At 62.1% G+C, this 19,295-nt stretch overlaps 1 protein-coding gene across 6 annotated transcripts; it reads left to right on the forward strand.

The window, feature by feature from the left end:
- Window positions 1–1,602: 1,602 nt before the first annotated feature.
- On the forward strand, window positions 1,603–18,838 carry RAP1GAP (RAP1 GTPase activating protein). 6 transcript variants are annotated; one of them, XM_063317404.1, is made up of 25 exons: window positions 1,603–1,655; window positions 4,541–4,637; window positions 6,877–6,912; window positions 7,657–7,704; window positions 8,183–8,221; window positions 8,442–8,618; window positions 10,158–10,261; window positions 10,384–10,462; window positions 10,750–10,803; window positions 10,895–10,978; window positions 11,489–11,589; window positions 11,738–11,867; window positions 11,935–12,090; window positions 12,226–12,297; window positions 12,530–12,616; window positions 12,776–12,916; window positions 13,206–13,337; window positions 14,305–14,382; window positions 16,016–16,125; window positions 16,394–16,542; window positions 16,667–16,784; window positions 17,348–17,447; window positions 17,636–17,739; window positions 18,356–18,401; window positions 18,646–18,838. In XM_063317404.1, coding segments are annotated over exons 3-24 (2,082 nt in total). In that variant the 5' UTR covers window positions 1,603–1,655; window positions 4,541–4,637; window positions 6,877–6,894; the 3' UTR covers window positions 18,357–18,401; window positions 18,646–18,838. The 6 variants fall into 6 exon arrangements, with proteins under 6 accessions (XP_063173474.1, XP_063173469.1, XP_063173473.1 ...); XM_063317399.1 differs by lacking the exons at window positions 1,603–1,655; window positions 4,541–4,637 and adding an exon at window positions 6,106–6,420; XM_063317400.1 differs by lacking the exons at window positions 1,603–1,655; window positions 4,541–4,637 and adding an exon at window positions 6,111–6,420 and having other exon boundaries at window positions 16,429–16,542.
- The last annotated feature ends 457 nt before the right edge of the window (window positions 18,839–19,295 follow it).

Below are 19,295 nucleotides of genomic sequence, written 5' to 3' on the forward strand. Positions count from 1 at the left end.
AGCGAAGCTTCACCTTTGGGGCCTATGGCGGGTGAGTGGGGTGTCCTGTGGGGGCCAGATCCCTGTGGGTGAGACCGAGCCTCTGTCCCTGCTACCTTGGCCGTCCTCCAAGCGTCCTGCATTCTGGTTCCCTCACCTCTCCCACTTCCTGAGCAAGTTGTGTGCCCTGCCTCAGTGCCTCTGTCTTTAAAATGGGTTTGTTTTAGCTGTTCCTCCTAGAGCTGCATCCATTGCCTGCCTTTTGGGCAGCGAGGCAGTTAATAAACCTTTTAAGGAAGGGAATCTGGGCCTTCCCACAATCCATACTCAGCGTCAGCACCTCGTAGGTCCCGGAACCCAGTTTTGCCCTTGCAAAAATTGACCTTTTAAGGGCTAGAAGGAAACACACAAACCCCCGATGAATTAGGGTGATCGTGTCACTTTTCTGTTCCTCCCCCCCAAATTAGAAAAATCTCTCCCTTTGCCTCTGTCATCTTTGAAATGTACCCCTCCAGTGAGGGGGGCTGCTTGGGTTCCAGCAGGGTCTTGCTCCATGCCCCCCCTGCCCCCCGCCAAAGCCACCTCTTCTCCTGGGAATGGGGCTGGGACAAGCCAGCTACTGTTCTTCCGGCTGGGGAATTTTCTCCGTGGGAGGCCATTGCAGTCTCCTGGTGCAGAGCCGACTGGGGGGAGGGGAGACGGGGGTCTGTTTGCTCTGGCCGTGGGTGCAAAATGGTGCCTCCTGTCTTGATGATTATGGACGTATTTTGCTGGAGCTGCCCCAGGCCAGCTAACCCGTCTCTGAGCCTCCAATTCCACCGTGGTTTTGGAGTTTGGGTCCAGCGGTTTTGACCCCAGGAGGAACAGGACAAAGGGGGCCTTGGGTCCCGGGTGGGTGCCCTGTCTGCCCCCTTCCTCACCTCACGGGCCCTGCCACACGTCACACATCCCACAGGGTCCACCTGCTGGGGAGAAGGTGGTACCAGCCCATTCCCCGCCTGCAAAGGAGATGCCTTTTCAAATCTGGGGAAGTGACATTTGGGAAATCTGCGGAAGGGTGAAGATTTTGCTCCCCTGGTCCTGTTCCCCTCGGGGCAGCCAGACAGCTCCTTTGGCAAAGGAGGCATAGTCCTTCCTTCTCCTCCATGTCTGCACCGAGGGGGTGGGCTGCTCGCGAGGGGGGAGGCTCCTGCATCGTCCCTGTGCTTCTGGATCAGGCCCCGAGGTGAGGATGGGGGTGGGTGGGCAGGAAGGGACCTCTCCCCAGCAAGCAGACAGCCCCTTTTGCTGCATCCCAGGGAGGGGGAGGCCTTTCCTGCCGGAGTGCTGCAAAGCTGCGGGCGCTGCAGGCTTTATCGCTCACCGTTACCCGCTTCCCTGATGGTGCTGGTTCAACCCCAAACAGGCCGACCGGTTCTGGGGCCGGCTGAACTGGTTTGTGACTCTGCCAAGGAACCCAAAACAGGCCTTGTTTTGCACCCTTTGGTCTACATTGGCCTGTGGGTGCTTTTCTGGGAAGGGGGAGGTCTGCGTGCGGGTCTGGAACAAAACGGGCACCGTAGGGTCGGGGGCTGGCTTTCTAGTGCTGTGTGGGCTCCGGGTGGTGAACCAGCAGCCTTTTTTTCTGTGTCTCCCCCCAGGGTGGACAAGACAACCATCTACCCCTGGAGCCTGCGGTGAGTACCCTCCCCCCCGCATGTGGAGTGCCAGGAGCCTGGCTTGGCTTTGGGAATTGCTTGGGGAGCCAGCAGGGGTGGAGAGCATCCCCCTTGCTGGGCTTTCATTGGAAAGTGGGCGCAAGCCAACCCCCGGGATTGCCTTTGCCCTTGACCAAGTGAAGGAGGTCACTGTGAGGGCTGGGGGGGGGCTTCTCCTGGCCTCCGATGCGCAGGATATGCGGCTGGGTTGCATCAGCGGGCAGCCCTGGTACATCTGCCCTCCAGGGAACTGCCAGCCCCACCTCCCATTTTTTCTCTCTTGCACATGGAGGGCATCTTTTCCAAACCACAGGATGCTTTGTTATCTTCTGTAGAGACATTCCTCCCCCCCTCCCCACATTCCAGATAGCTCCTGGCCTGCCAGATCTTGCCAGCCCCCAGCCCGTTCTCATAACGAAAGGTGGTGGGTTGTGCGGGACCTCGAGCCCTTAGCCCAAAAGCCGTCCAAAACTTAAACTCCCCCTCCTCTTTTTTGCATTTGGGGGGAAGGGGAAGGTACCCGCCTCTGGCCTAGAAGTGAAGGGAGGGTGCCTGCCTTGTGTTGGGTCCCTCCTCCTTCCCTCCCTTGCCTTGATCCAAATATTGATGCTCCCCGGAGTTCCTCCTGCCAAAGTTGGCCCTGGAGCTGCCTGGGGGCCCTCCCAGCAGCACAGGACACTCTGCCCCCCCAGCTCTGAGGGAACAATCAGAGCCACTCATGGTCCTCTTTGGCACAGTGCCCGCCTGAAGTGCTGAGAGGGTGCCCTTGCCAGCCTTGCTTGAAAGAAGCATCTGTTGCTCGGGTTGGGAGGGTCCTGGAAGGCTCTCCCCCTCCCCACCCCCCTAACCAGCAATTCTTGTCTGCCCCCCACTTGGGCAGTTCACACCCCTGTCCTAGAAGGCCCTGCAAAGCAAGTGTGCTCACACAAGCGAGCCAAGCTGTGCGGATGAGAGAGGATCAGCTCGGCCTTGGGAAACGGATGCTTGGTTCCCTCCAAAGCAAACAGTTTTATCACGTGCCAGTTTGCAGGCGATATAACGGCTGACTGTTGGGTGCTAAGGTGGCATTGCACCTGCTTGTTCTTTCAGGCCCCCTGGACTTGGGGGTCAGAGGTTGAAGGCCCCCCTTTCAAAGCAGAAGGGCCAAAATCAAGGCGCTTCTCGCAGAGGGAGGCTGCCTACGGACTGACTCCGCCTACTTCCTTTGGGACGAGAGGCCGCCATCTGGCGGCCACCTGTGGGAACGCCTGGCCTAGCCCCTCCGTTTCTCCTTCCCCAGCCGGGCGCCCTGGGCGTACATATTGGACTGCAGTGCCCGTAATCCACACGGGCACCCTGCAAAACTTGGCAGGGACGTGCACCCTGCTTCTTTCCTCTTCCTGCTCCTGCTGTCTTTGCCCAGTTTCCTCAGCCCCCCCCCAGGTGTGAATCCCCAAACACCTGCTTGACGCCCGTTGGTGTGAATGCCCAAGCCAGCCTTTTTCTGGGGCTCTTCCAGCAGCAGCCCCCCGGTTTGCATGAAAATCCATTTTCTCTCCCACTTGGGGCAGGCATTTATTTGTGAAGGTTTTAGTACCTCTGCATTGAGGCACTCCTTGGGCTTCCTTACGTGGGTCCATCCTCCCCACACGCAGCTTTTATTCCTCCATCATTCTGGGTGCAAGCCAAGGTCGAACTGGGGCCGCCTTCAGAGCTGACCTACGGGGATCCCTGGTGCCGGAATTGGGGCTCGGGCCTCTGTGAGAAACGCCAGGTGGCTCTGGGGAGTGGGAGGCGTCAGCTGCCTCGACAGCCAGATGGCCCCCCTCCCATGCGCAGGCGGCTTGGGTTGGCACAGGGTTTGTCACTGCGCTGACGTGATTGCTGTGATTGCTGGAGAGTAATTGCCAATCAATTACGGGTATCTTGTTGCTATAGAAACTCTGTAGACAGACCAGGGCGCTTTCTGTGTTCCTCTGGCCACATCAGCCACGGCCCCAATCCCACCTGCCCGCTCCTGAGCATGGAGCCTCTGAGCGTATGCTGAGTGTTTTTCTGTGTGGCCCCAGCTGGCCCACCTGCACGTAGGGCTGGCCGCAGGAGAGCTGGCGGGCGCTGCCGTGGGCATCTGCATCCTGTTGCCAGGGTAACGCGGATGGGAAGGAGGGCCTGGCTGGGGAGGGGGCCCTGCCAGCCACTGGGTGCTTCCCCCCCTCTGGGAAGCCCTCCCCCGAGGGTGTGGCTACCAGAGGTGGAGGGGGTGGGCAGGGGTCCCAGGATGAAGTGAGTTTGCCCATGAAGGGGTCCCTTTGCCCACAGGAGAGGGAGACCGTCTGGCAGGGGGGCAGCTAGCTGTGCAGGGACCCTGCGGTGTGTCCTGGGTGAGTTGCGAGGGGCCTCCTTCTGGCCCCCAACCACCTCCCCTGCATTAAAACCCCTCTCCAGAGAAAAGGAAGGCGTCCTGGACGAGCAGACGCCCTGTGCTGCCCTAAAGCAGAAAGGCCCTGAATCGTAGGCTGCACGGGAGGGAGGGAGGGAGGGAAAAGCCACAGAGATGGGGAGGAAGCTGGCCGATGACCTGCCCCACCCGTCACCCTCCATGTCAGGTGCTCTTCGAAAGAGGGTGCTCCTGCAGGTGGCATGCGCAGGCCACCTCCAGGGCTGGGGGCAGCTCAGGAAGGAAGCTATGCTGGGCAGCTAAAGCCCTTGGGGAGCTCCGTTTCGAAGAAGCTTCCTGTGGACTGGGCTCTGGCTGGGGATGATAGTGCCGTGTCCAGCGTGGCAGCAGCGGACCATTTGTGGGTGTTCCTTGCACCCCCCCTGAGACAGGTGGGGCTTTCCCTGCGTGGCTCTCTTTCTGGAAATTGTCTTTGCTCTTCCCCCAGAAAAAACGATGGGCCACCCCACTTCTCCTTCAGCGGACCCCTAGAGCTGCCCAGAGGGATTGGTCCCACTGCACACACCCCATTCCTCCTCCCCAAGGTAAGAGCGGAGCAGAGTGGCCAGCCAGGGGGGCAGGGGGCTGCCAGGCCATTTGGGGCCCACTGGATCTCCCGGGGCGAGCCGTGGCTTCCTGCCCACATTTCCAGAAGTCTGTGTCCTCAAGATGGCCCAGAACCGGAAGACAGGGGCCTGTGGGAAGCCGCCTCCAGGTTCCCCCAGAGGCAAAGGCAGCAATTGTGGGGATCTGTGGGGTGTGTGGGGTTGGGACAGGCCTCCTTGCAGCTGAGGCTGAGGGCCAGCCTTGAAGGTTGCTCGCGACCGCCCCTTTCGGATGCACTTAGCTTTCTACCAACCCTGCAGTGTAGGCCTTGGGCTGCTTCGCCTCCCTTCCAGGGAGTTGGGAGGGCGGGAACAGACTTGTCCTCAGGGAAAGGAACGGCCTTTCTTTTCTCCGAGAGCCGGGGAACAGGCCGCCTCTTGAAGCCTGGAGGTCCTCGGGCGGGCTGGCAAATAAAAGGCATTGGACATCTTTTGTCCCCCGGACCCTTCCCCACTACCCTCCCCACCCCTTCCTGGTTCGGGATCTAGGACTGGCATCCCGGTGCCTGGGTGAAAGGGTGGGCAGACCCGTGCGCCCTTCAGCTGTGTATGACCTGCTGCCTTGGCCCCTTCCGTGCTCCTCCACCACCTTCCGCTGGGCAGGTGGGAAGCTTCTGTGTCGGCAAGCGGGAAAAGTTTTGAGGCGCCCTGTTGGACACCTGCTCTTCGATGTTGCCCGCTGCAGGAGGGAGGGAGGGAGGGTGGGTTTCCAAGGCAACGTGCCCGCCTGCCAACTGATCGCCGGGTGAGAATCCTGCAGATCAGCTCTTCCACTGGGGCAGCCCAGCCAGGCTAGCGGGACGCAGGGCCAGCTCCCCAGGCGGATTCTTCCCAGGGATGCCTTCCCCTCTCGGCCACCTCAAATGCACACGAGCCGGATGCTTCCCAAAAGCCCGCTGCCCCCTGCGAGGTTGGGCAGTTGGGGCCTAGGGAGGGAGACACGATTGTGGGCAGAGAGCAGCCTTCTCAGCCCCCCACCCTCCAGGGCCCCAAACAAATTGGATATCTGCTTTCCCCTATTGGCTAAGGGCCGATTCATTAGTTAAAGAAGCAGTTTCAATTCTCTGTAATTCAGCAGCTGATGGCCTGGATTACGGGGGGCATGGGGAGATGGGGAGGCTGCTCTTCCGTGGCCCCATTCCGGCTGCAGTTCCTCCCCATGTTGCTTTACCAACATTTCTGCCTTCTCCAGTTTCCTAAACGGCCTGCTTCCCATTTGGGCTCTGTTCCATCCACGTAGAAAATCCTCATCCTCATCCTCATCGGCTGCTGCATTTTTGCTCCAGAGCCTTCCTAGAAGGGTTCAGTCCTTGCTGAGCCCCCTCCCCATGGGCAGGCCCCCTCCCTCCCCGAGAGTCAGGGCGAAGGGCTTCCCCCTCCCTCCATTCATCCCCTCCAGGGGCAGCCAGTTGCCATGGTGACCCTCTGGTCCAGCCTCCCCCGCCCCCCAGGAAGACCTGCCTCCTCCCGGCCGGGCCACCTGGCTCGCGCCCAATGGCTGCACGGGCAGATGCCAGGCGTGTGCTCCTTGGCGCCTCGTCCCTCCCTCTTCTTCACTCCGCGCGGAGGAAGCCGACCTGCTGGAGGTGGCTGCGCAGCGTGTGGGGAGAAGGATGTGATGGGGGACCCACCCTGGGCAGGAGGAGGAGGAGGAGGGCCGATGGCGGATCCCCCTCCAGAGCCCTCCCAGTGGAGGGGGGCCGCCAAGGACTCAGGCTGGAGCGTGAGTAGCTGCGGCAAGGGGCCTGGGGAGCCTTTCTGGCCTCCAGCCATGGGTCCTTGGCTGGGGAAGGTGTGGCCGCCGGGTGGTGGGTGGGAAGCCGAGGGAAGAGCAGCGGGAAGGGGCCGTGTTGTTGTGGAGGATCCCTGGGCCCCGGGGTCTCTCCCTCCTGCACTCCCCACCCCACCGGGAAAGTGGTCAGGCCATGCGCTGCATCTCTGCTGGGCATGTGCAGTCCCTGGAGAGAGTTCCACCCCGGTTGGTCGGTGGTCCCGGGTGCAAGTGCCTCCTCTGCAGCTGGGGCCTTCGTGCCGGGCCCCGTCTGGTCCGAGGGCCTCTTCTGGGGGGGAGAATGTGCCTTCTGGCAGCAGACGGGGCCCTGCCAGTTCAGGGGCTCTGCGCACTGGCCGGATCCTTCCCACCCAAAGCTGGCACTGCTCTGTCCCTTCTCTCTTGCAGAACACCGAATTGTTTGCGATGATCGAAAAGATGCAGGTGAGTCAGGCGTCTCGCAGGCCTGAGCCTGTCGGTGTCTGGTGGAGACGGAGCTGAGGAGGCGGTCCGTGGGGGGATCCGTCCCGGCTGGCGGCCCTGCGTCCTGCCCCGGAGACGGTCTTTTCAGGACAAGCCGGGGGGGGCGGGTTCGATCCTTTCTGAGCGCAGACTTCAGCCCTTTGCCCTGGGGGGGACCAGGGAGAGATGGGCAGGGACCGAAGGGTGCCCCCCCAGGCAGTTGTACCTGGTCCAACGGCTGGGGGTGAGAAGGGTGCTCTTGGCACACTCAGAGATGCGTGTGCCTTCCTGTGAGCTCATCCCCAAACCCGCTTTTCTTCCCCCTTTCTCTTCACGTGTCTGGGATTGCAATGTCCATCGTCCTCTGCTAACATGGTTCTCCCTAAGGATGGGGGGGCGCTTTGAAAGAGCGCCAGGCTCAGCATCATGGCCAGGGTGCTGATCCAAGCATGAGGCCGGGCGGTTTGTGAAGCACCGCTGGGTACATCTGGGGACTGCGTGGCTCCCTGGCACACACGGGGTGGGTGGTGGCTTATCCTCCTCGGCGGCAGCAGCAGGACCCATGCCCCTCCCCACCCCATGCCCAAGTCCTGGGCCAGGCTGACCTGTGCCAAGCAGGATCTGTTCTCCGCCATCCCTACCCACCGCCACAGCCCAGGCACAGCTGGCGGGCGGCCCAGGAAGGCCGAGCCGGCTATTGACTCGGGTGGCTGGTCTGTCTTCCAGGGAAACCGGATGGACGAGCAACGTTGTGCCTTCCCCCCCACTCTGAAGGTAGGTGCCCCTCCCAGCAGCGGCTTTCCCGAGCTTGGGAATGCTGTGGCTCTCTTCCTGTCTAGCCCCACTGATGCTCCCCCCCCCAGAACCTGGGGGTGGCATTGCAGGACGGGAATGTTTGCCCCACACCTGGAGATGCCCTTTTGCTGCCGGGGGCGGTTCGGGCTTCCCCCGAGGCCTGACCCAAACGTGTGCATGGCTGTCTCTGGGAACCACTTGCACTGCCCCTTCAGTGAGGCACCCTCCCTCCCTCCCTGCCCCCACACGCCCACCCAGCTCTCCCCTGCCTCTCCCTTGGCATCACACCCTCGCAGGGGGACCAGACGAGACACTTAGCACCCTGAGAGAGCTGCGGGGCTTTCCACGCTGCAGCGAGGCTGCTGCGACCTCTCTCCAGATTGCACAAAGAAGAGGAGTGGGCTGGGTGCCCGTGGGGGTGCTTGTGTGTTGATGGGGGGCCCTTTGTGTTTTGCAGACAGAAGAAGATTATATCCCTTACCCCAGCGTCCATGAGGTAAGGACTACTGCATCCACTGAATTTGGACACTCCACGTTTAGGAGCAGTCTACCTCAGGATGACTGGTGGGGAGAGAATTGCTGGCCTCCTGCATTCCCTTTTTGGGTAGAGGGCTGTTGGGTGGGCCGTCCTGCGGCCTTCCCTCGTCCCTCGGCTGGGAGGGCTGCCTGCCTGAGGTTCAAATCAAGCCCACCCCCTGCTTGCTTCCCTTCTGTAGGTTCTGGGCCGAGAGGCTCCGTTTCCCCTCATCTTGCTCCCCCAGTTCGGGGGCTACTGGATCGAGGGCACCAACCACGATCTGACAGCTCTTCCCGACCTCCAGTCCCCAAGTTCCAGGGCCAAGCTGGAGTGCAACCACATGGCCAGGGTGTACCGGAAGCACTTCCTGGGCAAGGTCAGCCCCCGAGGAGGGAGGAGGCCTCGGAGGGGGAAAGCAGCGTGGGAGCCCCCCTCACCCATGCCCGCTGGGACCCCCACCAAGACGCTGCTGAGCCCCGCGATCCCAGCAGAGGGCCGGTGTGACGCTGGGGCAGGGTGCGCCCCCAGTCGCCTTTGAACCCCGACTGCGGCCAACGTGACGGGGGCCAGCCCCCTCCGCCAAGCGACTGCTCCTCCTGGCCCGGCTCCCTTCTGCGGAGGGCCCCGGGCCCTTCCTCCTTTCCTTCCACCCTGAAGGGTTGTTTTGGGGCTCAGCCCTCCTGCCCAAAGCGTACTACCCCACGGTCCCCAAAAGCTTCTCTAGCCTGTCCAAGCAGTTCTTCCAGGCTGCCTTCCAAGCCCAGGGCCCTCAGAGGCGTGGGGGCAGCCCTGGAGCCTCCCACCTTGCCTGGGCCTGCCGGCTTCTTCAAGGAATGCAAAAAATGCAACAAGTTGCAGCCAATTGGGAAGGTGCGCTGTTCCACCGTCCCCCTTTCTCCACCCTCTTCCTTTGGGCAGAGAGATTCTGTGGTGGGTCCTCTGAATGGCAGCGCTGCTGGCTCAAGAGCCCCCCTGATTTCCACATGGGCTGGGGCCCTGCCGTTTGTTCGCTTGGGATGCTGTTTTGGCGGGGCATGGGACGGAGGGGGATATTTTTGTGCAGGGCACCCAAAGGAGGTGAGCCCCAGCAGCAATGGGTGTGCCCGCAGCCTTCTGGGAATCTGCTGGAGTACCCCGAGACCTCTGGGTGCATGTCACCTGCCTTCTGCGTCCAGGGGAATCGCCAGCCGCTCTCCCAGGTCTGCCAAGAAGGAACCAGTCTGTGTGCCTTCTGGGTGGGGCAGCCATAATGGCAGGGAGGGGCTGTACCTTTGCCCCAGCTGTTTGGCCTGCTGGGTGGGGCCGGGCTCAGGGGCCCTTCTCCCCTCCCACCCTGGCTGTCGAGGGACCTCTCAAAAGGCAGTGCTGGGTGGAGGGGCCATGCCCCCAAGTAGAGCCCCTTCCCCAGGGGCTTGCCCAGGGAGGGAGGCAGGAAAGGTGGCATGGCGGGAGAGGAGGGGCTGCCTTTGCCCGCTGTGGAGGAGCAGCAGCTCTTCTGGGCACAGCCTTGTTCTTCCTGTGGTAGTCCCAGCCAGCTCTGCCTTTTGCCCGTCTGCCCCATGCCTCTATGGCAGAAAGGGGCTTGGTAGCCCTGGAGAGGGTGGGGAGGGGAGGGTCCCGGAGTGTTGGCCAAGGGAAAAGGGGAATGGAATGGGGAGGGGGCAGGGCAGGGCCACAGGGGGTACGAGTGGAGAGCAGAGTGAGGGAAGCCTTCGTTCTTCTCGGCAGGTGTTGGTATGGCCCAGTCTTGTGGAACCAAGGGTATGGGACTTTTGGGGGAACACTTCACTCAAGTGGGCAGTTTTAAAAAGGGATTTGGTGGATTCGTCGCTTTCCATGGCAGTAAAGTGGTGGAGCCTCCAAGATCGGGGCCAGTAGAGCCTCAAACGTCCCCTCCTGGCTTATATCTGCCCAGGAGCACTTCAGCTACTACTCGGTGGACGCAGCACTGGGACACCTTGTTTTCTCGCTCAAGTACGACGTGATCGGGGACCAGGAGCACTTGCGCCTGCTCCTGCGGTGAGAGGGGGGCGCATCTTGGGGTGGGGCTGGGTGGGATCACCCCTCTCCCTCTGCCCGCAATCCTGGCGTGGGCCCTGCTGCCCCCCTGCTGGGACCTGACGCCGCGCCTCCTCCCGCAGCACAAGGAGCCGGTCGTATCACGACGTCATTCCCATCTCCTGCCTGACTGAGTTCCCCAACGTGGTCCAGATGGCCAAGGCAAGTCGGGGGGCTGGGAGGGCGAGGACAACGTGCCCCCATGTCTCTCTTCCCGCAAGAGAGCTGGGTTGGCCCCAGGTCTGGCGCTTTCTCCTAGCCGTTTGCACAACCACGTTTGATCGAGTCAACGTGAGACTGCCAGCAGGAAGGGTGGTGTGTGAGGGCTCACAGAAGCACGTGAGCACCAGCAGCAGCTAAAGAACTCTGGGGGGCCCAGGAACAGTCTCCCCACTGTGCAGAAGGGAGCCGGTGCATTCATGGGGACCCTTCTCTCTTCTTGGCTGCAGCTGGTCTGCGAAGACGTGAACGTCGACCGCTTCTATCCCGTCCTGTATCCCAAGGTACGAGTGTGGATTGGAGGGGGTGGCCCTTCCCATCGTCCCCGATGCGCCCCACCAGGCCTCCCCAACGCTCCCCTTGCTTTGTCTCCAGGCCTCCCGCCTGATTGTCACCTTTGACGAGCACGTCATCAGCAATAACTTCAAGTTCGGTGTCATCTACCAGAAACGCGGCCAGGTGGGTCTGCGCCTCGCTTCCAGAAGGTGCCGGTGAGGCTGCAGGGGGCCTTGGGGGGCAAGAGGAGCGGGAGGGGGTTGGGCAGCTCCCGGTGCCTCTGGCCAGGGTGGGGGAAGGAAGGGAGCTGGGGCTTATTGCACAATGCAGGGGCACCCGCCCCCCTTTCTTTGCACCACCTTGGCCTTTCCCGGCTGTGCTGTTGGCAGCGGAACTTCTGTGGGAAGAAGGTTGCCAGGAGATGCCAGCATCCTGCCCCCCCCCCGCCTCTCTTCATTCCCCCGGAAAGGCTTTTGCTGTGTTGGAGCCAGGGAGGCTGCGCCATCCGAAGCCCCAGGCGGGCACGGTGTCCACAAGGATGCAGAGAGCTCTGTTGTTGGTGGGGGGCCTCCGATGCAAGGGCATGGACTGGGCAGGATGCCCTGCATGCGCCCCCTGGCGGGGATCCGGTGGGAGGCTTGATGTTGCAGGTGGCATGCAGGCCCTGGGCACCCCCTTCCTCTCTATGCGCAGACCTCAGAAGAGGAGCTGTTCAGCACCACGGAGGAGAGCCCGGCCTTCGTGGAATTCCTTGAGGTCCTGGGCCAGAAGGTCCAGCTGCAGGACTTCAAGGGGTGAGGAGGGTCTGGGGGATGGGTGCTGCCCCCTGCCAAGGGGAAGATCAGGGTGTGCGTGTGCAGCGGCCCGCCCCCTGCTGCTCCCTGGCGGGCCCACGGAGGGAGAGCGCTGGGCCGCACCTGAGGCTGCTTTCTCTGGGCTCAGGTTTCGGGGCGGGCTGGACGTGGCCCACGGGCAGACGGGGACGGAATCCGTCTACTGCAACTTCCGGAGCAAGGAGATCATGTTCCACGTCTCCACAAAGCTGCCCTACACGGAAGGGGATGCGCAGCAGGTAGGCCGGTGGGAGACCCCCGGCCCCCCCGTGGCCACGGGAAGGCCTGACCCTCTCCCCCCCTCAGCTGCAGCGGAAGCGGCACATCGGCAACGACATCGTGGCCATCGTCTTCCAGGATGAGAACACCCCCTTCGTCCCCGACATGATCGCCTCCAACTTCCTGCATGCCTACGTGGTGGTGCAGGCCGAGGACCCCTGTTCCGAGCAGACCCTCTACAAGGTGACTTGGCGGGGCCGGCGGGGCTCCCAGGAGGCGGGGCCATGGGGGGCAGCCGCTCAACAGAGGCCCAGGTCCGGCAGCAGCAGGGGGGCAGCCCCGGGCGCTGCCGCCAGATGCTCTCCCTGCCCCTTGCAGGTTTCGGTCACTGCCCGGGATGACGTCCCCTTCTTCGGCCCCCCGCTGCCCAATCCAGCGGTGTTCCAGAAGGTGAGCATCTCCCTACCCTGCAGGCCTGCTGCACGGAGGGCGTCCAGGGTCCGGGGCTGGCTGCGGCCCCTGGCTGGGGCAGTGCTGCTCCTCCGCGCAGCACAGAGACCCTGGGAGGGGGGGCAGCGGGGCCGGGGGGCTGCCGCAGGGGGGTCAGGTGAGGCACCCTGCTGCTGGCGCCCAGCCAAACCCTCCCCTTTCCCTTGCAAATGCCGCCCCCCGCCTTGCCCAGGGGCCGGACTTCCAGGAGTTCCTCTTGACCAAGCTGATCAACGCAGAGTACGCCTGCTACAAGGCAGAGAAGTTTGCCAAACTGGAAGTGAGTTTGGGCGGGGGGCGAGTAATGGGCCGGGTCTGGCTTGTGCCCAGCAAGGGCCTCTCTGCTAGAGGCGGGGGGCAGACCCCCCCTGTCCCCCCCCGGCCTGCTGACCCCGCCGCAGCCTCTCCGGCCGGCTCAGCAGCCCCCTTGTCCCAGCAGGAGCGCACGCGGGCAGCCCTCCTGGAGACACTGTACGAAGAGCTGCACCTCAACAGCCAGTCCGTGATGGGCCTGGGGGGCGACGAGGACAAGATGGAGAATGGCAGCGGGGGCAGCAGCAGCTTCTTCGAATCATTCAAGGTGAGACCGGGCTGGGGGGGCCCTGGAGACGCTCGGGGCCCTTTTGTGCTCTTTGTGCTCCCCTTCAGCAGCCCCTCTTGAGCCCCTGTGCCCCCTTCACAAGTCTGCCCCCCCGCCCCCCCAAGTGTTTCCGGGATGCCCGTGGGCGGGCGGGCGGGCTTCCCAGCATCTCTGCTCTTCAGCGCAAGCCTGGCCACCCTACTGCCGTCCAAGCCCTGCTGCCCGCTTCGGAGGGCAAGAGGGCGCCCCAGGGAGGGTGGGGATAACTCAGTGTGGGCCTGCCTTCCAGCGGGTGATCCGCAGTCGCAGCCAGTCTATGGACGCCATGGGCCTGAGCAGCAAGAGGCAGAGCACCGTCACCACCAGCCACAGCGGCAGCTTTGGACACCACAGCCCCGAGATCGCCAAAGCCACGGGCCTAGTGAGTGCCCCTGCCTGCTCCCTGCCTCCTGTCCCCCCACTCCCTGCCTCAGCCCTTCTGCCTTCGGTCCTTGCTCCTGCCCCACCATCCTTCCCAGCGTCAGGGTGGCCCTGAATAATGCCAGGAGGGTGATGGTGCAGGAGCAGGCCCAGTTCGCCCCCGTTCCTCCTGGGCTGGTTGGAATGGCAGCGGGGGTGGGGGGGCGGTATGGGGTGCTCCTTTGGGTGCAGTGCCCCAGAGCAGCCACCGGGTGGCAGCCTTGCTCCACAGCTGGAGCCGGGACTGCAGGAGAGAGAGTTGGCTGCCTAGAGGGGCGGGCAGACCCTTGGCGTGGCTGGGAAGGGGGTGGTTGAAGTGCACCCTCCCCTGCCAGCCCTTCACATCCGCACCTTCCCTTTCCCAGCACAGGTGGACTGGGAAGCACTGAGCATCCCCTGGTTCTCTCTTGCAGCAGCTGGCAGGAGTGGGTTTTTTAAAAGGGGGCAAAAGGGGGCGTCCCCCAGCCCTCTTTTTGGCAGAATCTCTGGGGCGGAGAGCCTGAGGTCGATGCCCGAGGGTGGCTGGGCTGCTGCAGCAAGAGCAGGGCGCCAAGCGTGGCAGGAGCCGCAGATGAAGGGGAACCCCCGCATTCAGACCTCCGTCCTGGGCACCGCTTCTGCTGCCCGCCCGCCTGCCCCCCTGGCAAACATCTCCCTGTGCCTGCACCCCTCCCCCACCCCAGGCAGCAGCCCCAGCAGCTTCTTCTTGCCTTCCCTCCTCATGCCAGCTCCATACCCACTGCCTTGGCACGTCAGGGAGGCTGGCCACGCAGCTGCTGGTTGTAGCCATTGGTTGATGATGACTGAGCGCCATTTTGTTGGCATGACTTCTTTTTCTCTCTCTCTTCCCTCCTTTCCCTGGCTCCTTTGTCCTCCCCCTCTCCCCCTCTGTCCCCCTCCCCCCTTCTCACGCTCTGCCCGCTTGCCAGTCATTGCTTGTCCCCGGAAAAACGTCAAGTAGGTATGGACGCCGAGGCAGCGCGATAGGCATAGGAACCATAGAAGAGGTGGCTGGTTTTATCCTCTTTCTTCCTCTCTCTCTCTCTCTCTCTCCCCCACCCCCCGCTGCCCCCTTCCCCACCCCACTGCATGTCCCACACCGCCTTTCTTCCCCCCCCCACCCCCGGGCACTGGGGGAATGCTGCTCTTTCTTAAGCCTGGGAAATTGCTGGCTGGCCGCCCCCTTGGGAAAACATTCCCCCCCTCCCTAGTTTGCTGTGGGATGCCCCCCTCCCCCCCACGTCTTCCATCTTCTAATTAGACCAGTCTGCATTTCATGGGCGGGAAGGGGAGACTCTCTAGGCCATTTTTTTGCTTGTTTGCATTCTTAGCTTTTCTTCCTGAGCCTTCCAGTGGTCCTGCCCTCAAACCGCAGGCTCCAAAAATGCCTTCCATCTTGTAAGAAACATCCCTTCCTCCCAACCCAGTTAATCTCCAGTTAAGCTAGGATTGCAGCGAAACTGGCCTGGAAGACGGTTACGCGTCCCTTTGAAAGGGGGCAGGAGTGGCCTTTGCTCCAGAGGGGGCTCAGCCCCTTTTACGGCAGGGCCAGGCCGACGACCTTGGATGCGAGCGGGGATGAACTTGGGGAGTGGGATCTGCTGCATGGGGGGTTGTTATTCCTGAGCGCTTGAACCGCCTCCCTTCCCAAGCCAAGCTGGGTCTTCCATCTGCATCCTGTCAGATGGTTCCAAGGTCGCTCATCATCACGCTGCAGTTGGCAATCTTGGTAAGCTCTTCGTTCGCACGCCACACCGTGAAAATAGGGTTAAGCGATAAGCTCCTTTCTCTTGGGAGCCACAGAACGCTCGCAGAGTAATGCGCAAGGCTCAGAGTTCGACAGGACTCTGCTGCTTTCTGCATGAACCCCAACAAGCATTTGTAAATCTGGCTCGCTGGCAGGGGAGGTCCGACCAGTCACGCTTCCCTCAGAATGACGTCCTTTCTTCCTGCACCCTCTTTGGTTGAGTTTGTGATTCTGTGGGTTTTTAACAAAGTTCACAGGCAATTTTATGAGAAGGGAAAGATGGAGGATTGGGAGGGAGAGAGGCGCTGCCCCACTGGGGTCTTCCCTGGCTCACGCTTCCATTTTCCTAACCCCCCACCCTGCCTGCCTCTCCTTCTATCTCTGGCCCACCACCAGGGCCCCCTTTCCAGAGAAGCATAAATCCTTGGCATGCTGCAGAGTTGTGAGGTTTTTTTGGAGGGGAGTATGATTTGCACCCACTTCGCTGCCTGTTGTGCACACACTGTTCTGTGGCACCAAAGGCCCTTTTGCACAACCGTTGGCCAAAAGAGTTGGGTCGCCGCAGTGGGGTCTGGCCCTGAATGCCTTGGGAGGCGGCCAGAGCTTTTGATGGACCAGAAGGAGGTGTAGTTCCCACGGGGCCTGTTTCGGGGGCTTCTCGGAAACTTTGGTTTGGAAAAATGACCTTGGATTTCTTGGAATGCCTTGAAGGAACACGGTTAAGAAATTAGTGGTTTGAGATGAGGGACGGCCTTCCCCCACGGGGCCCTGCCCTCGACTTGCTTGCTGGCCGGCTCTGGAGCAGCAGGGCACCTCAGAGAACACCCCCAATTCTCTGGAGTGCCTCCCCCATTCCCCAGTCTTTCTGCCTGATGGACCCCCGTTTCTTGCAGTCTCTGATCGTCCCCGGGAAGAGCCCGACACGGAAGAAATCCGGGCCCTTCAGTTCCCGGCGAAGCAGTGCAATCGGCATTGAGAACATCCAGGAGGTGCAAGAGAAAAGGTGGGGCGCCAAGCGTGTGGCTGCTGGGGGGTCACCCCCTCCCTCTTCCTGGCCTGGCCGTCTTCGCTTGCTCGCCTGCCCGGGATTTCTTGAGCAATTGTCTGTGGCTGCGACTGTGTGTCACGCCAAGCTCTACAGTGTGTTAAACCACAGCGGATCAAAGCAGCTGTGTTTGGGCCAAGCACAATCCACAGACGTTGGTCTGCTCCCACCCAGCCGTTCCCTAACCCAGTGGCCCCCCTTCGTCTCCCCACCCGAGCCCACTCAGCCTCAAGCTAGACACCCTGCCTGTGTCTCCCACAGGGAGAGCCCGACGGGCACTGCAAAGCCGCTGGATGGCAGCCACGCCTGCCAGGAGCCCACGTCCGAGACCTCCTCCAATCAGAGCTCGCCAGAGATGCCCACCACAAAGAACAGGTGGGCAGTAGGGCACCCCGGCCTCTCCCGAGGGGCAGAGCACAGGCTCCCGGCTGAGTCTGGCCCTGACCCCGGCCCCCCCACAGCCCCTTTTCTCTCCCTAACCCTGTTCACCTCCCCACAGGCCGGATCCAGCGACGCAGAAGCCAGAAGCCGGGCAGGACTCCTCTCGCTCCTCCAGCGCCAGCAGCTTTGGCAGCATGGTGGAGGAGCCCGAAGGCTGCCGGGATGACGCAAGCGGGGTGAGGTGGCATGGCCCCGAGCGAGGAGGGGAAGGGGGCAGCTGCTGCTCGGAGGTGGCAGCTCCAGAGCTGGGAGGGGCAGATTCAGCCAGAAAACAGAAAAAATGGCTTTTACCAAAGGCCCCTTGGGTTAGCTCCTTTGTGCTCAAAGAGCTTTGAAAAGCTATCAGCCAAGCAAGCAATAGCAGTAACAGGCCACCGTGGGCCACCGAAAATTCTGGCTTTCTGTTAAGATCTGACCCTGAATATGTGCTTCAGTGGGAAGGCTTCCTGGGGCATCTTAAGCCGTTGGCAGGGAGGGCATCTGTGTAGCCCTGAAAGGATGCTCTGTGGCCTGAAATTGCTCAAATGGGGGCCAAATTCCAGCCACTCCTTTTTAACTCCTCCTGGCGACTGACCCTGACTGTGAATCTGAGTTGGTGCAGCAACCCATTTGGAGGGCTGGCTGATCGGATGCTAGACATTGTGGACTAGGAGCATGGCAGAGGAAAGCTGGATTCTCAGCAGCCTTCTCCACTTGCCCTGGCGCCTCCAAAGCCACCCGCCTGCTTTCTGTGTCCCAGGAGAGCCACTTCCCGTTGGCGCATTCACACAAGCGTGACTCCATCTACAGCACGTGGCTGGACGACAGCCCCAGCACCCCCAGCAGAGGGAGCTCTCCAGGTACCAATGCCCCCCGCCCCTCCTTGCAGTGCCCCACAAGCTGCTCTGGAGGAGTTGTGCTTGACCCCCACCCCGCTGGGGATGGACACTCACACCCTGGTGCCCCAGCGCGTCCCCCTTGCTCGCTGAAAGGGGGTGAGGGGGAACGGCTTGTGATTCGGGGGGTCCTGGTGCTTCCCCCTATCCAGGGCCTTCGCGCTCTCCCCAGCCGGACCCCAGGAAGCCCAGGGAGCCCCCTTGCCCGGAAATCCAGATCCAGCTCGAACACTCGGACCAGCAGCCCCCCTATCTGGTGAGGGGTCTGCAAGGGTGGGGGGGAGGGAGGGTCCTTTTCTTGCTGGATCAGTTGGGAGGGGGATCATTTTATGCAGGAGCCAGGCCAGGGTGGCTGGTCCCACAGCAGGAGCGGACCTCTCTGCCTTCCTCTGCCCTGGAAGGTGCAGCTGCTGGTGCCCCTTGCCTGCTCCCCATGGCTGAGAGCAGCTGGCCCCCCAGGCAGCCCCGAGGCGAGAGACTGCAGGGCCCATGTCGGGGGGGACCTGCCTCCTCCCTGCCTTCAGCACAAGTGACCCTCGCTGGGGGCATTCGCACAACCCTGTTGCCCCAAGTTGACCTGTTTTTCGCCTTTGCCAAGCACCCTGCATCTTAAAAGAAACCCAGGCCGGGTTGGTGGGCCCAGGGAGGCAGCGAAGAATTCCCACAATCCAGCCACGGTTTCTTTTTGCGGAGGGCTGGAATGTGTTTCGGGAGAGTGGCCCCTGAGGGGGTGGAAGCCCAGGGGCTGGGCGGGGCTGCAGCCGCTCTGTGGGGTCCCAGCTTTCCCACTCGTGGCTCCGTGGTCCCCCACCGCTCCTGCTGTGGCCGTGGCTCTAATCCTCATCCTCCTTTTGCTGTGTCTGTCCGCCCAGAGCTGCTAACCCTCCCTCCTGTCCCGTGGATGTGCCTCCTGAGCAGGTCAGACCTCGTGTCCCCCCGAGCATCTTCCCCAGGGCACCCGGGGCCCACCCCCTGCACCCCTTGCCAGTCCTCGTGAGACCCAGTTTGGGGCCTTGGCCTTGTTCCCCTCCTCCCTGCCCCTCCGGTGCACCTGCCCTACCTGTTCCCGGTGGCCCCCTTGTGCTCCATGGTCCCCCTCTGCCTTTTGCCCCCCCCCCAATCCCGGGGCTGGGGGTGACTGTTCCTTTGCCCTCCCCAACAGCTCACGGCAAAGAAGCACAAGATGAGGCAATGGCGGAGAACCCCCATCTTTGTCTCGGCACAAGACGATGCTCCAACCAGCAAAACTTGCTTGTCAGAACCTCCATTTTAAGCTGCTGGCTCCCCCGCCACCGCAGCCACTTCCGGTGGCTCCCTTCTGTCACGGTAGTGAGGCGCGCCAAGAATGGCATTGCTCCAGGCCCAGGACTCTCTGGGCCTCGATTTCCCCCCACAGGCCCCCTCTTTTCCATGAGCTGTGCTCAAAGATCACCCCCCTCCCCAGTTAGATCCCACTTGCGGTCACCCCAAGCCAAGCAACCTGTGGAATACAGATGTGGACAATCGCCTGGAAACATCTGCCTGTATGTCTCCCACCCCCCCAGCTCCCTTTGGGGAAGGCATCTTGGCCGGTTGCAAGTGGGGGCAGAGGGCCTTTGGCGTACTCCTGGCTCTCCTGTCACAGAGATGAGCAGGCACGCCGCTGGCCACCTTGGGTGAGGACAGCCTGCCGAGGAACAGCTCTGTCCTGCAAGCAGCAGATTCTTCAAAGGCCTTGGAAAAGGAATTTTCTGGAAGGTCGGGGGTCGTTGACCGCTGATTCTTTGGAACAATGTTTTGGCACACGGAGAAGCCCACGGTTTATGAGGCAGC

The sequence above is a fragment of the Candoia aspera genome, chromosome 18 (genome assembly GCF_035149785.1).
Source record: "Candoia aspera isolate rCanAsp1 chromosome 18, rCanAsp1.hap2, whole genome shotgun sequence".
Classification (NCBI taxonomy): domain Eukaryota; kingdom Metazoa; phylum Chordata; class Lepidosauria; order Squamata; family Boidae; genus Candoia; species Candoia aspera.

Bases quoted from the DNA above. Each gene is read 5' to 3' on its own strand.
- RAP1GAP (XM_063317399.1), top strand. From the start codon at position 6,112: ATGGTGACCCTCTGGTCCAGCCTCCCCCGCCCCCCAGGAAGACCTGCC. The intron at 12,617-12,775 runs GTGAGTTTGGGC...TTGTCCCAGCAG, and splicing joins AGAAGTTTGCCAAACTGGAA to GAGCGCACGCGGGCAGCCCT. The intron at 13,338-14,304 runs GTGAGTGCCCCT...CCCGCTTGCCAG, and splicing joins TCGCCAAAGCCACGGGCCTA to TCATTGCTTGTCCCCGGAAA.